Source organism: Danio rerio, chromosome 4 (genome assembly GCF_049306965.1).
Source record: "Danio rerio strain Tuebingen ecotype United States chromosome 4, GRCz12tu, whole genome shotgun sequence".
Classification (NCBI taxonomy): Eukaryota; Metazoa; Chordata; class Actinopteri; order Cypriniformes; family Danionidae; genus Danio; species Danio rerio.
The window spans coordinates 63219372-63234925 of NC_133179.1; the positions used below are offsets into that span (position 1 = coordinate 63219372).

The window sequence follows — 15554 nt, forward strand, 5'->3', positions numbered from 1 at the left end:
TCATTCCCTGTGTAGTCCTGTTGTGTCAAGCTCTAATATATATATATATATATATATATATATATATATATATATATATATATATATATATGTATATATATATATATGTGTGTGTGTGTGTGTGTGTGTGTGTGTTTGAGTAATAAAATCTATACTTTGTTTTATACTGTTTGCTTATATTATTAGATGTGCACTGTATGTATTAAATGTTGTGAAATATATAATAAAAAGTTTGATCATATTCATTTGTGTGGCATTTTTATACTTCAAAGTTTACACATGCACTTGTTAAATTAAAAAGGAAAAATAAATGAACAATGTTTAATATTAATAGAATTACTGCTGTATCCTGTATTCTAGGCAGTATTGATAAACTGCCACAAAAAACATTAAAACAAGTAGTAAGAATGCCGTCTCACAGTTGCTGAATGTCACACAAATTTTATTTTATGAAAATGAACAAATTATTTGTAACCTCAGCAAAACATCTTGTATGATGTCTTAATTAACCAATAAGGGCCAGTTAATAATGTTTGAAAGTTTGACTAAATATTTTAAATCTTGGATTTTTATTTTAAAAATTATGTGCAACGATTGCATATTTTATCTGAAAATTAATGTTTTGTCCAATATTTCATTATTACGAATAGTTTTTTTTTTAAATAATCTATAAAGTTGGGTTTGTAAAGGGACACATTACCTTTCTGAAAATACACATTTATTAATCACACTGAAATGAAGATATACTTTGAATTTGTCCTTGACAGTGTTGACACAATTTGAGGTTTGTTTGCTGTTTTTCTGTTAGTAGATTAATTGTAAAAAGTGCAGGAGCTTGACCAACATTCATTTTTTACAGTCTAATGTCTAAATAATACAACAACTATGTGGTTAAATTAAAAAGTCTTAAACTTTATTTATTTGTTTTATTTTGATGTCTCAAAGGCACTTAGTGATAATGACCTCTTTAAGTTGTTTTAAAATGTTTAGATTAAATGTTTTGATCAACTTCAAATACTGAACATCTGTGTGATTGTGTGTGCGTGTGTGTGTAAGAGAGAGAGAGAGAGAGAGAGCAAGTAGAAAACTAGGGAGAGAAATGTTTGAACAAGTCATGACTGCAACAGTAAGTGGCAAAAAACTAAAAACAAAAGACTTTTATTTTGGCGTGGCGTGTGACGTCATTAGGCCGCGCCGCTCTTGCGCTTGATTCAGCTGGAGAAAGGTTTGTTTTTAAAACCTTTACATAAATATAAAGCGATTGAATAAAGTTTCAGGGTTTTCATCCGATGCTATATTATGAACCTGCTGTTGGTATTATTTTGACCCTTTTTACAACGAAGTACTATTTACTCACAGTAATTAGGGCTATTGTTTGAATAAAGCAACTGAAATGTGAGTAATAAGTGTTTTAATTAAGGTTTAATTTATTAAAAAGCATAATGTCATTCCATTCTAAGGACAAATCACTATATATAAGAAATGGAGTACTAGTTTTAATCAGCTCATTGTGTCTTGCTCAGACTTACCTGATTTATTTTTGTTAATGACTCTCATATGAAACTGTTAAAGCAAGTAATGAAGAGAAGTTATTTTGATTCTGTTCATTGTTTTATTTATTTTAATCAGGACGTTTTTAATGTTTTTATTTTTTTAAACAGGATAAAGTGTCCAAACGCAGAGAAAAACTGCTGAAGTGACTGATCTCCACACTGTTATAAAGATGGCGTTTATTAAAGAGGAGAGTGAAGATGTGAAGATTGAAGAAACATTCACAGTCAAACAGGAAGATCTGCAGGAACAAACAGGTTGGTTTTCATTCTTAAAGACCAACTTAGTCATTTGATCCTCATTCAGATATATTTTAATAAGAAGAATACTAAATTAAATCCATCTTGCAGCCCTGAGTGTGCTGCCTAGTTCTCCTAAATGCACATAAGCACTCATTGAAAGACAGAATGAGTTTCATCACTTGTTCTTATTTATGTCATACTTGTTATGTATTATTCGTCTCCTATTTTCACTACCTTCTTAAGGTCATTGCTTTTCTTGTTCTCTTTGTTTGTAAAGCGTCCTTGAGCACTGGCGCTATATAAAATAAATAAAAACAAAAAATTAAAAAGGTTTTACTGAGCTGACAATATTTGACCTACAGTATTCTCATAGAAGATATCTGCTATTACAGTGATGGTGTTGGCTTAGTACTTTCCATTTGCATGTGTCACGTTGATCACAATTCCCTTTTTTATCAACTTCTTTATGGGTTTAAACTTGTTTTTGTAGTTGTTGCTAGTTCTCACAGATATTATCTTAGTTTGACCTACATTATTATAATAACTAATGACCAGGGCTATTGTGTTTAAACAGGGCTTCCGCTGGGTATTAAAATGTCTTAAATTCCAAAATAAAAAAATTAGGCCTTAAAAAAACTTAAATTTACTGAAATATTGTGCTGTATGTCTTAAATCTTTTTAAACAAGTCTTCATTTTCCTTTGTTCATGTTTTGTTACCCAATCTGGTCAAAACTCATATAATCACCAACAAGACATTTTAACTCTGTTTATCATAATGATAAGGACTGCTGAGGATATCGACCTGGACAGATTGTTGTGCATAGATTTAGTTTAATATAGTTTTTAAAACTTTTAAAACATTTGTTTATTTGTTTTTTTTATTTTAAAGAATGTTTATTTTGGGAAAAAAGTGTGTGGATCCAAGTAGAGCTCTCTTGTTTTTACACAATTTTTAAGATCTTTTGCTAAGAAATATTAAAAAATATTTTAATGTTATTATTATTATTGATTTATTATTGTATTATTAAATATTTTATATTAAAATATTTTTTGTTTGGACATATAAAAATCTTTTTCATCTGGGCCAATTGAAAAATCCCTTAGTCTAAAATTTCATTCATAATGGTCTTAAAAAGTCTTACATTTAACTTGGTGACACCTGTAGAAACCCTGATTTAAAGTATGTCAGAAAACGTGGATGCCCTTAATTGTAAATATGCTGAATGAAATGAACACCAAAATAATTAATTATTATAAAACATTGTACAGTTTTCTAAACTATATGATGTTGTTGTGGGACGATGTGAGACAAAAATTATAGTGAAACAATAACGTTTAGCATTGCACTGACTACAACTGGCCAACAAATTAGTCTAAAAAAGACTTTTGCTGCTTAGGAAATGGATTACAGTATGCTGATGATGTGCAAACATTTGAGTGTAAAGTTCATCAGTATTGACCATATTCTTTACGTACCAGCAGGTGTCGCCATTGGAATCTTTTTGCTTTTTAAAGAATACATTTTTAGATCCTAAAAACAGTGTTAATATAATAAGCCAAGACTGACATGCAATGTGTTGAACACCTGCAATGTTTTTTCAGCAATTCATAAAATTTAACTGTCTATTGATTTGTACAAATAAAAACCATTTATTAATAAAAATATAACAATTAATTTATCATTTATTTATAATATAATACACCTTTACTAAATGTGCTTGTGCATTTTTTTGTTTATTTGTTGATGTTATCTCACAGATGAAAAGAGAACGTTCGAGGTTACTAAAGTAACCCTTCGGGGAACGGAAGCACTATAAGTGGATTTGATGTTCTAAATCCACGTATGGGAGGATTCGGTTCAGAAGCCGCTCGTCTGAAAGAGTATTGAACGGGCCAATGAAAGCAATGAATTGGCAGCGCAAGCTTGCGCAGGTGCGCTGCATCGCCAATTAACTGAGCATATAAGCACACCTGGCGCTAGAAAACGCTATCCTTTTTAAGCTGAAGAGACTTTTACAGCTAAGGGACAGTCATCATGGCGACGGAGTATAGTGCTTCCGTTCCCCTCCTCGGGGAACGAAGGGGACTTGACCGTGGCGGAAAAGCATATGGGGATCACCAGCGGGGATCGGCCATAGCAGGCACCTGTACCCAAAAACGCTGGCTGACCAGCGGGCAGACCTAACGTAGTGGGCCAGCAAGTGACTCCTCCGCTGAGTCAGTGCTGGGGGCCTCGGAGGAATCTGCAGGGCTCACCGAATGGGGAACTTTACTGACAGACAGGAGGGTGCACATCTCTCCGTGTTAGGGAAAAGGCACCGCAAGCGTGCTACAACACCCACCGAGTTGTTTCCTCAATCACCAAAGGTCCCTAACACCCTTGAGGAAACCGGCTCCACTCGCAGATTATAAAACCTTGCAATGTGTTGGGTGTCGCCCAGCCTGCAGCTCTACAAATGTCTGTTAAAGAAGCGCCACGCGCACACGCCCAAGAGGATGCAACGCTCCGAGTGGAGTGCGCATGCACTCCCAGGGGGGGCGCGGCTGACCTCTGCTCAAAATAAGCACATGAAATGACCTCCACAATCCAGTGGGATAAACGTTGTTTAGACACGGCACTTCCCTGCTGCCGTCCGCCATAACAGACAAAGAGCTGCTCAGAAGATCTAAAGTTCTGAGTACGGTCCACATAATGCGCAGGGCGCGAACTGGACAAAGTAAGAAAAGGGCTGGGTCTGCCTCCTCCGGGGGCAGCGCTTGCAGGGTTACTACCTGATCTCCAAAGGGAGTGGTAGGAACTTTGGGCACATAACTCAGGCGGGGTCTCAGGATAACGTGAGAAAAATCCGGCCCGAATTCCAGGCACGAGTCACTGACCGAAAATGCCTCCAGGTCCCCGACCCTCTTAATGGAGGCCAACGCGAACAGCAGAGCTGTCTTCAGGGACAGAAATCTTAAAGATACTGTATCGAGTGGCTCGAAGGGATCAAATCGCAGGTTCGTGAGAACGAGGGCGAGATCCCAAGAGGGCGTGAGAGGGGGGCGAGTTGGATTAATTCGCCTAGCGCCTCTGAGGAACCGGATGATGAGGGTATGCTTTCCCACGGTGCCGCCAGCCACCGCGTCATGGTGAGCGGAGATGGCGGCAACGTACACCTCGAGAGTGGAGGGCGACAGCCTGCTGTCCAGCTTCTCTTGAAGGAAAGAGAGCACAACACTGATCTGGCAAGATCGGGGGTCTTCTCTGCGAGAGACACACCATTCAGTGAATAGACTCCACTTCAGGGCGTAGGCGCGCCTCGTGGAGGGGGCTCTAGCCTGAGTGATGGTATCAACCACCGCGGGCGGCAGGTTACCCAAGTCTTCCTCGCGTCTATGGACCACACGTGGAGGTTCCAGAGATCGGGGCGAGGGTGCCAGATGGTGCCTTGTCCCTGAGAAAGTAGGTCCTCTCTCAAAGGGATCTGCCATGGGAGGGCCGTCGCGAGGAGGGAGAGCTCTGATATCCAGGTCCGGTTGGGCGAGAGGGGCGCAACTAACAACCTGCTCCTCGTCCTCCCTGACCTTGCACAGTAACCGCGCGATCAGGCTCACTGGGGGAAACGCATACTTGCGTATGCCCCGAGGCCAGCTGTGGGCCAGTGCATCCGTGCCGAGAGAGCCCTCGGTCAGGGAATAAAACTGGCAATGAGCGTACTCGGGGGAAGCAACAGATCGATCTGGGTCTCCCCGAACCGCGCCCATATCAGCTGGGCAGACTCAGGGTGGAGTCTCCATTCTCCAGAGTGAATTTGCTGCCGTGAGAGCACATCGGCTGCATGATTGAGCATACCTGGGATGTGAATGGCGCGTAGCGACTACACCTGCGGGTGACTCCAGAGGAGCAGACGGCGGGCGAGCTGAGACATGCGGCGAGAGCGCATACCCCCCAAGCAGTTGATATACGCTGCCGCCGCCGTACTGTCCATCCTGACCAGCACGTGTTGCTGCTCCAGCACCGGAGAAAAACGGCGGAGAGCAAGGAACACTGCCAACAGCTCTAGGCGATTGATATGCCAATGCAGCTGGGCACCTACCGCAGCTGCATGCCCGCGACACACGGCTCCCCAGCCTGTGCTGGAAGCATCTGTTGAGACAACAACATGACTGGACGCCTGTCCCAGAGGCACACCGGCCTGCAGGAACGAGGGGTCGTTCCAGGGGCTGAGGGTGCGGCGACACATCGCAGTAACAGAGACTCTGTGTGTGCCCGCATGCCATGCACGTCTTGGAACTCGATGTTGAAGCCAGTGCTGAAGTGGTCTCATATGGAGCAATCCGAGCGGCATGACAGCCGCAGCAGAAGCCATATGCCCCAGGAGCCTCTGAAAATATTTCAGGGGGACCACTATATTGCTGTCCAGCTCCCTCAGACAGTTCAGCAGCAGGCGAGCGCGCTCTCCGGAGAGGCGTGCTACCATAGTGACCGAGTCCAGCTCCATTCCGAGAAAAGAGATCCTCTGCACCGGGGCGAGTTTGCTCTTTTCCCAGTTGACCTGCAACCCCAATCGGCGAAGATGCCGGAGCACCTCGTCTCTGTGCGCAGTCAATTACTCCTGAGAGTGGGCTAAAATCAGCCAATCGTCGAGACAATTGAGTACGCGGATGCCCGCGAGCCGAAGGGGCGCTAGGGCACCCTCCGCGAGTTTGGTGAAGACCTGCGGAGACAGAGAGAGCCCGAAGGGGAGGACCTTGTACTGCCATGCTCGACCTTCGAACACAAACCGCAGAAACTGACTGTGGCGTGGAAGAATGGAGACATGAAAATACGCGTCCTTCAGGTCTATGGCTGCAAACCAATCCTGAGGGCGGACGCATCGGAGGATGCGCTTCTGCGTAGGCATTCTGAACGACAGGTTATGAAGGCAGCGATTCAAAACGCACAGATCTATGATTGGCAGTGACCCACCGCTCTTTTTGGGTACGATGAAGTATGGGCTGTAAAACCCGCTCTCCATCTCGGCTGGAGGTACTGGCTCAATTGCACCCTTTCGCCAGGAGGGCAGCAATCTCCTCTCGCAAGACAGGGGCGGACAGGGGATTGACCCTGGTGAATACACGCCCGTGAACTTGGGAGGCCGGAGAACTGCAGTTCGCTCTGGCTCCGCACCCTGACTCCGGAGGGGGGGCTTGGGGGCTGGGAGAAGGGAGACCGTCCCCCCAGCGCCCGTGAGCCGCTGGCGGAGCATGCAGACCTTGCGAGCTGAGAGGCGGCGCGTCCCAGACTGGCAGGGCCTGCAGTGCCCGTGAGCCACTGGCGGAGTGCACCGAACCTACGAGCTAGAGAGCTGAGCTCAAACTGGCAGATTTCGGGCTGTCACCTCCGGGGAAGTGGAAAAGTGCCCTTTCATTTCATGGCAGTAAAAGGTGCCGTTGGAAATGGCGCCCCGCCCTCCAGCAGGGAAAGAGCAAGTTCCCTCCTCTCCAGATGACCTGTCCCAGGGACGCTTCGCGGTCCGTTGCCGGACTTAGCGGCGTTCTGGGCAGGGGGAGTTGCCTGCTTCCGAGGCGAGTGCGGGGGTGGTGCAGCTCTCGTAGGCGGGCGCCTTCGGCGAGGAGCAGGTATGGATGGCACGGCGGGCGGAGCGGGCTTACGGGGCCGCCGATTAGACATCACCCATCGGACTGCTCTCTCACTGCCTCGAATTCCTGGGTGAATTCGCAGACTGTGTCGCCGACCAGCTTGGGATATGGGCGAGTCAAGAAAGCGGACTTTGTCAACTTTGCGCATATCAACCAAGTTTTGTTAGAGGTGGGGCTCCTGGACCACTAGTGTGGACATCGTCCTCCCCAAAGCACCCGCAGCGGACTTAGTAGTCCGAAGAGCTTAGTCGGCTGCGGTGCGAAGCTCATAAGCCTGGGTTGGACCCACCCTCGTGCAGCTCGGCCAGCGCCTGCGCTTGGTAGCACTGGTCGGTGGCTATCGCATGCAAGGCAGATGTAGCCTGGTCCGTAGCTTTGTAAGCTCTAGCTCCGAGGGAGCCGAAAACTCACAAAAACAGTATCGTAAGCCATGTTTCTTTTCGTTCTGCTTAATCAAGTACCCCAAAAAAGATATTTAAAATAAACAAAACAATTAGTGTATTTTGACTGCTTTCTTTAATAACTGCATTACACAATACTTGTACTTTTACTTTCAGTACTTGAGTAGTAAATTTTGAAATAAACTACTTGCAATACTTAAGTACAAAAATGTTGAATACTTTTGTACTTCCACTTAAGTATGGTGCTTAAAGAGCACTTCTACTTCTACTCAAGTCAATTTTTGATAAAGCACTTGTACTTTTACTTCAGTATGGGTCTCTAGTACTTTATACATCTCTGATTATGTAAGTAATTGAAAACTGGACTGAAACTGTTTCAATTTACTATAACTTCAATGTTAAGTGGCTTTGACACAATTTACGTTGTAAATGCACTAGATAAATAAAGATGAATTGAATTGTATCTGCTTAAATGTGTACACATTAATGGACCAAACAACATATGATCTGATTTATTTTACATTTAATGTGCATTAAAACAGTGTGTGTAGCCAATGTTTCCTGTGTCTTTTTACTTTTCATGAGAGTTTTTAAGACTTAATGAAAACTAATGTTTTATTTTTTTTTCTTTCAGACCGCATTGAAGAGAATGAGGGGAGTAAAGAGGAGGAACATCATGTCAAAATTGAGGAAAAAACTCATTTTTTGAAAAGGAGAAACAAGAATCGTTTCACCTGTACTCGGTGTGAAAAGAGTTTGGCGAACAAAAGCAAACTTAAGATTCACATGATGATCCACGCTGGAGAGAAACCATTCACATGCACTCAGTGTGGGAAAAGTTTTAACTGCTCATCTCACCTTAATCAACACATGATGATCCACACTGGAGAGAAACCATTCACATGCACTCAGTGTAGGAAGAGTTTTTACTGCTCATTCTCCCTTAATCGACACATGAGGATCCACACTGGAGAGAAACCATTCACTTGCTCTCAGTGTTGGAAGAGTTTCAGCCAATCATCATACCTTAATCAACACATAAGGATCCACACTGGAGAGAAATCATTCACATGCACTCAGTGTGGGAAAAGTTTTACCCGCTCATCACACCTTAATCGACACATGAGGATCCACAATGAAGAGAAATCATTCGCATGCACTCAGTGTGGAAAGAGTTTCATCTGCTCATCATACCTTAATCAACACATGATGATCCACACTGAAGAGAAACCATTCCAATGCACTCAGTGTAGGAAGAGTTTTTACTTCTCATCCTCCCTTATGCGACACATGAGGATCCACACTGGAGAGAAACCATTCTCTTGCACTCAGTGTGGAAAGAGTTTCAGCCTATCAACATCCCTTAATTACCACATGAGGATCCACACTGAAGAGAGACCATTCACATGCACTCAGTGTGGGAAGAGTTTTTACTGCTCATTCTCCCTTAGTCGACACATGAGGATCCACACTGGAGAGACACCAGTCACTTGCACTTAAGCTGCTGTCACACTGGACTTTTCTCCCCATAGACTTCCATTCATACGCACGTGAATGCGTCAGACCGGAAATGCAAGTTTGTGCCTCAAGTTTCGCAGTTCATTGCCTTGCAGAGTTCAAGCTTGGTGAATTCTGACCTGCAAAATTGCATAACTTGACTGTGTAAGACCTATCGAAGATCAAAACAAGATCTCTCTGGACAGTTAGTAAAATATAGACCAATCGTTTGCTTTTTAAATGTCTGATCATCTTGTTTAATCCGGCTCCTTTTCACAGCGCTGTACAACAGAATTTCGCATGCTCAAATTCTAGTGTGACCGCAGCTTCCACATGACATGAATGCAGCAAAACATTTTCTCTGTGCACAGGATGTTTCATGTCTGAATAATGTTTGAAAAGGCTGAGTGACGTATACTGTTTTCCTACACTGCAGTAGATGGTTGTAAATGTGTCGCGCTCCTCGCATTTACAGATGTTACTACTTCAATGTGTTCCTTGTGCCGCCATTCATACCGCGGCGACGGCGGTACTTGATGTGCCAGCAGCATTTGACCGCTGGGTGGCACTTTAACCACAGATATTCAGCTTTGCCTTTTCACAATGCTAAACAGACTGTTCTGTGGGCGTAGCTTACTGTATGTGATGTGATCAATTAAAATATAATTTTAATTTAGTTTTTCTGGTAATAGACATGCTCTTACACTATACTATGCTGTAGAAAAGATACATGGTGAGAAGTCAAAAAGCAAATATAAGAATTAAGTTATTAGCCTTCAGTGCCCGATTAAATTGCGTTGGGGTGAAAATAATGTTTTGATTTCTTTGACTATCATGGCAATGTTATAATCTCAAATCTTAAACGTGCGCATATAAAAAACAGCAAAATAATATAGATTATCCTGCCGGTAGAGCACATCACCTCACAGTTGTGAACTTGCGATCACCTCAACTTACATTTAAAATTTGTTTACCTGGTTTATTGTAAACTTTTTAAGTGCAAAGAGGATTCTTTTTGGAAAATAGAATTGAAGAAATGAAAGACAACTAAAGTGAAAGCATAAACATTCAGTACAAATAAGTAGTCTTAAATAAATAAATAAAGCAGTATTTTAGTCTAAATATAGAGAGATGTAGTTTGCTATTTTGATAGGACTAAGACAAGACATTTTCATTTATGTTTTTAATTTACGTTTTTATTTACATTTTCGTTGTTGATTATATTTTACGATCTCATTTTATGTTTCAATTATAGTACATAATAATAAACGAATAATGAAAATAAATGAATAATGAAAATAGGACATAAATTAAGTCTGGCAGGTTTATTTTTAATAATTTTGTTTCAGTTCCGTTTTTTTTGTTTCAAAACGTCAATGTTCTGCTTTAAAGTATAACTGTTGTTTTGTTTTGTTTTTTTACTTAATGGCTCAGTATGTTTTGTATTTTAATTTCATTTTCAGTCACCTTGCATATGCGTGTGAAATATAATGCTGCATAACCGCGGAAAAAGAAGAAAAGGCTGTCAGTTAAAGCTAATTAATCAAAATTAGCTATATTTAAATACAGCACTTATGTTAATACAGGTAGAGTGCACAGCAAATTCATTGGTGTTAAATTTCAAGTGTTGTGGTTATTCAGAGTAAAGTGTTAAAATTCTAGAGTTAGATAAAGGTAAAACAACCCTCTCAGCGTTAGAAGCTGATTTGCCTCCTTGTCACACAGAGTAACATGTATCTACCTTTGTAGAAAACCCTTGTATTTGAGAAACTAATCAGAGTGTCTGAAATCTCACCACACCCTCATTCACCTGGCCCTTAAATTAGTCAATTAGTTTAGTCCACTAGACAGAGTGAATGACCACAAATAAGTGAATTCAGACACCTGCTGTTGAACACCTGCTGTAAACAAGCACAATCACTGAAGGAATAAGAAATTGAAGGAAGAAATAAAACTACAGACACAGCCTCACACCAAACCAGCTGAATTAAAACAGAGAATTAAACAACTCCATTAAATAATAGTATAAGCAGCTTCACTGATTACAGTTTGACTTCATTTCTGTAAGAATATTTGACAATGAACAGAGGTTATATTTTTTTATTAAAAATATTTCATTTGACCTCACCATCATAGAGATCAGAGGCTGCTTATTTGAGTTCTTGAAGCTTTATGCTTATAGCTTAATGTTTCTCAGATTGCTGTAGCTGTGTTTCTAAAACTCATTAGCTATAGCAAGAAAGATCAAGAGAAACTATACTGTTTATGCTTAATTGTTATAGATTTTATTTCAGGTGTTTGTTAAGTTGATTCATAAAAATATGTAAATATAGTTGTATTAAAGCTGCATGGGACAATACTACTGGCAGTCTGCTGCTCTTCATAGAAAATTCAACAAACAATTAGGATGCAATTAATAATTAGAGTGTCATGCACTTAACATTCAAGCTCCAGCTTGCTCTTTATGACACACAGGCATCAAGAATCAGGACATGAACCTCAACCGTGGTTGCTAAAAAAAAAAAGTTCATAGTTCATGCCGCAATGCATGCTGGGTGGCAGCATAGTACAAAGCTCTCAGCATGCATTGCAGCATGAATAAATTATGCAGCTTTATGTTCTTACAATCTCTTTCTTTTCCTTTATTTTGTGTTGTTTTTGGGAGGTGATATTTCAGTAGAGTGTTTTTTTTTTTTACTTGATTTTTATTTTTTTGTTTGTCACCATCATTGAGATTCAAAGACTAATTATTGATGTCTCGGTGTTTTTGAGTTCTGCCATAGATCAAACATTCTCATTGTAAATATTTTTTTATTTTATATTATTGGAGCTTCAGTGGTTACATTTATGTATATTATTTATTTCTCACACAAAATTCATATGATATTGAATTAGAAAACAAGCAGGAAAGGATGGCTATGATATCATAAATAATCTCTTCAGACTGATACTTTAAGTTTCTTTAGGCTTTCCATGCTATATCTATAAATAGTGTTAATAACACTAACTATAGCAGCCTAAATAAAAGACATTTATAGTAAGAAATTGAAGAGCCTGACTAAAGTAGACTCTGTCCTCCATCATGGTGACTTTAAATGAACAGAAATTTCATTAAGCTTTTGTTCACATGACAGAAATAAAGTCACTGGTCAGTAATAGGTGAAGCTCCATGATAAGTTGTTTTTCTCAGTTGATTTCATCTTTGGTTTTGGCTTGTGTTTTTCTTTTCTTCAGTGATTCCTCTGTTAACAGTTGTTCATCAATAATTCTCAATCATCCTTTAATTAGACACTTTATTGTCTCATTAACTTCATCACTGTCTGAGTGTTCAGCCCTCTGTAGTGAGGACACTAGTGAGGATTTTGCTCTGGAATTTAAGGCTTAAGTGTGTTCGAATGAAAAATACAGACTATGGGATTTGTTTTTAACAGAAATATTCTGGAAACTGAATTCACGAATGTAAAATGTTGAAAACAGCAGATTACTGGCAACCACTGCTGCCAGTATTTTGACATACATTTAACAGATATTTTACACAATAAGAGTTTGCTAATTAACACTCTGGGTGTTAAAAATTTTAACACTTTCAAAAATGTTATTTTAACACTTATAGTGGTTCCCATATAAACACTGAGGGAGTGTTAATTTTAACTCTAAGGTAGTTAAATCTACCAAATCTAAAATTTGCAGTGTGAGATCGATAAAAAATACAGACTGTTGAATGTGTTTTTAACAGAAATATTCTGTAAACTGAATTTATGAATGTGAAAAACAGCAGATTACTGGCGACCACAGCTGCCAGTATTTTTCTGTAAAATCTAAAAATGAAAAAAAAAAAGAAAAACAGCAAAACGTTTTTGTGTCACCATTGTGGAGGATAATAGGGTCTCTGTTCAAGTCCAAGATGAACTGAGAGTATTTGATGTTATGCTGCATCTTCTTTTGTTTAAAGGTAACTGTGTAGTTACTAATGCTGTCAAAATCTGTTTGCTACTTGCAATCACACATGAAAACGTTATTGCATCTAAAGACTTTACATTTTTGTGCACTAAGCTATGATTTTGTTAACTGAACATTGTATTAGTTCATGAAATATGGTTATTTTTTTGTAAATTTGTACAGATATATAAAACTTCCATGTTTTTCACAAAAAGATTCTGGCAACCACAGCTGCTGGTATTTTTTTGGAAATGTAACAGATATTTTAAACAATAAGAGTTTGCAAATTAACACTCTCTTGGTGTTGACAATGTTAACACTTTTAAAAGTGTTATTTTTAACACTTATAGTGGTTCCCATATAAACTATGAGGGAGTGTTAATTTTAACTCTAAGGTAGTTAAATCTACTATCTAAAATTTGCTGTGTGGATTATCTAAAACAACACAGTTTTGCTTTTGGTTGGTATTGATAGCAGCTTTGGTCTTTTGAGGGTTGATACACACTGCACATGAGCAGTAGATCAGATCTTTGAACATAGATCAGTCCTACAATGTAATCTGATGAATGGCTGAAGGGTAAATGCCTGTAAGCCTTTTCTAGTGCTTCTGGAATCTTTGTTTTCTGCTCTGAATATAATCTGACTCCAATTTTAAGTGTCAACTGAATTTAGACTATTTCTAATTGTAAACAGGTCACATTTGTTGTTTATGAATCAATTTAGAGTTTTGATTTATATCTGCTCCCATACTCTACAATTATACATTCAAATTGGGACCAAATGCCACTTAAAGTTTCATGTCCAGGGTTTACGTGTTTGTCACAGATTTGATCTCAATGTTCTGAAGTTAGTCAGAGGATGCAGAGGTAACTAATACATCATAGTCTGGTTGCCTCCTGCTCACTTGTACTAAGTTTATTTAGTTATTTCCACACAACTTGCTACTCTAGTGATTAACCAGAAATTAAAAGGTCTGCCGTACCTCCTGCTCCATACAGTCATATGAGCTTAGAAATCTATAAAATCCTGTCACAACCAGTGATGTAAAGTAAACAATTACAAATACTCAAACTACTGTAATTAAACTACTGTAAGTATTTTTTCTCAAAATATTGTAATTTGCTTAGTTGTTTTATATATATGTACTTTACCTTGAGTACATGTTTAGTGCAGTATCGGTACTTTTACTCCACAACTGTCCTTTAAACTGCAATCACTACATTATTTTATTTTGTTTATGGGGGATATCCAGTCCAATCAGATCACATATAGAAGGTAAATCACATCATAATGAACTCCCTCAAGACAAGGGCGATTTAGAATTACATCAAACTATTTGGAAGCATTAAAATTGTCCAAGAAGATGTCCAAAATCTTTACACGCATTGACCCAGAGACTGTTTAGATGATGTCACTGATGAGAAGATGGCGGATGATTGCGGTATGATGACCCAAATGGCCTTCAACACCCAGCGGACACAAGACATCAACATGACGTTAGATTGACGCTGTACCCCAACATTGTAGGGACATTGCATTTTGTTTCCACCTCTGGATCCAGTTCTCTCACACATCCTCCAGAACATTTCCCTAACCATAGTGCCGCCCCTAACCCACACTATAAACACTTCACTCCACTCTGGCACATTCCCAACCATCTCTAAGCAGGCCTGGGTAACCTCATTGCCCAAGCAGATTCTAAATAATAATTTCTGCTTTTACTGGACCCGTCTGCTGCTTTGGATATGGTGAATCATCAGATTCTTCATCAGGTCTTCAGTGAGCCCGACTGAATTGTACCACCTCTCATTACCTCTCTGCATTGGTTACCAGTAGAGGATTGTGTCAAGTTCAAATCACTGATGCTCGCTTAAAGGACAGCCACTGGCACTGCATCCTCTTACCTCCACCTGCTGCTGAAGGTCTACATACCATCCAGGGGCCTTTGATTAGTGAGTGAGCACTACCTTGTGGTACCATCACAAAGAGGCTATAAGTCACTTTACAAAACCTCTTCCTTCAATATTCCCACACAGTCTGCAGATTTACTGGTATTAAAACAACAAGTAAAAACCAATCTCTTCCGAGATCACCTGAACAAAAAATAAGGGCCCCCTCCTCTCTCCCCACTTCACCACACAACAACCCCAATACATCAATTTTGAGTGTGCCTCGCACAGGTGACTGGGCTGTACAAACCACCTATAGAAAACACACTCTTTATCCCTCTGACACGTTTCTGTAATAACTCCATATAAAAAGGCTTTAGTTCTTGTAATTGTCGGCTGGTACTAGCTAGCT

At 40.1% G+C, this 15554-nt stretch overlaps 1 protein-coding gene across 3 annotated transcripts; it reads left to right on the forward strand.

The window, feature by feature from the left end:
• Positions 1 to 1196: 1196 nt before the first annotated feature.
• Positions 1197 to 13467, forward strand: LOC137491041 (uncharacterized). 3 transcript variants are annotated; one of them, XR_012402625.1, is made up of 4 exons: positions 1197 to 1225; positions 1662 to 1808; positions 8452 to 11852; positions 11896 to 13467. XR_012402625.1 is itself a non-coding variant. In XM_073948880.1 (3 exons), exons 2-3 carry the CDS (start codon positions 1724 to 1726, stop codon positions 9315 to 9317), a joined length of 951 nt encoding a protein of 316 aa, XP_073804981.1. In that variant the 5' UTR covers positions 1197 to 1395; positions 1662 to 1723; the 3' UTR covers positions 9318 to 13467. The 3 variants fall into 3 exon arrangements, 2 of the variants coding, with proteins under 2 accessions (XP_073804981.1, XP_068076205.1); XM_073948880.1 differs by having other exon boundaries at positions 1197 to 1395; positions 8452 to 13467; XM_068220104.2 differs by having other exon boundaries at positions 8452 to 13467.
• Positions 13468 to 15554: the final 2087 nt, after the last annotated feature.

Excerpts from the sequence above, each read along its gene's own strand:
- LOC137491041 (XM_073948880.1), top strand. The coding sequence starts at position 1,724 with ATGGCGTTTATTAAAGAGGAGAGTGAAGATGTGAAGATTGAAGAAACA. Across the intron at positions 1,809-8,451 it reads AGATCTGCAGGAACAAACAG|ACCGCATTGAAGAGAATGAG; the intron begins GTTGGTTTTCAT and ends TTTTTCTTTCAG.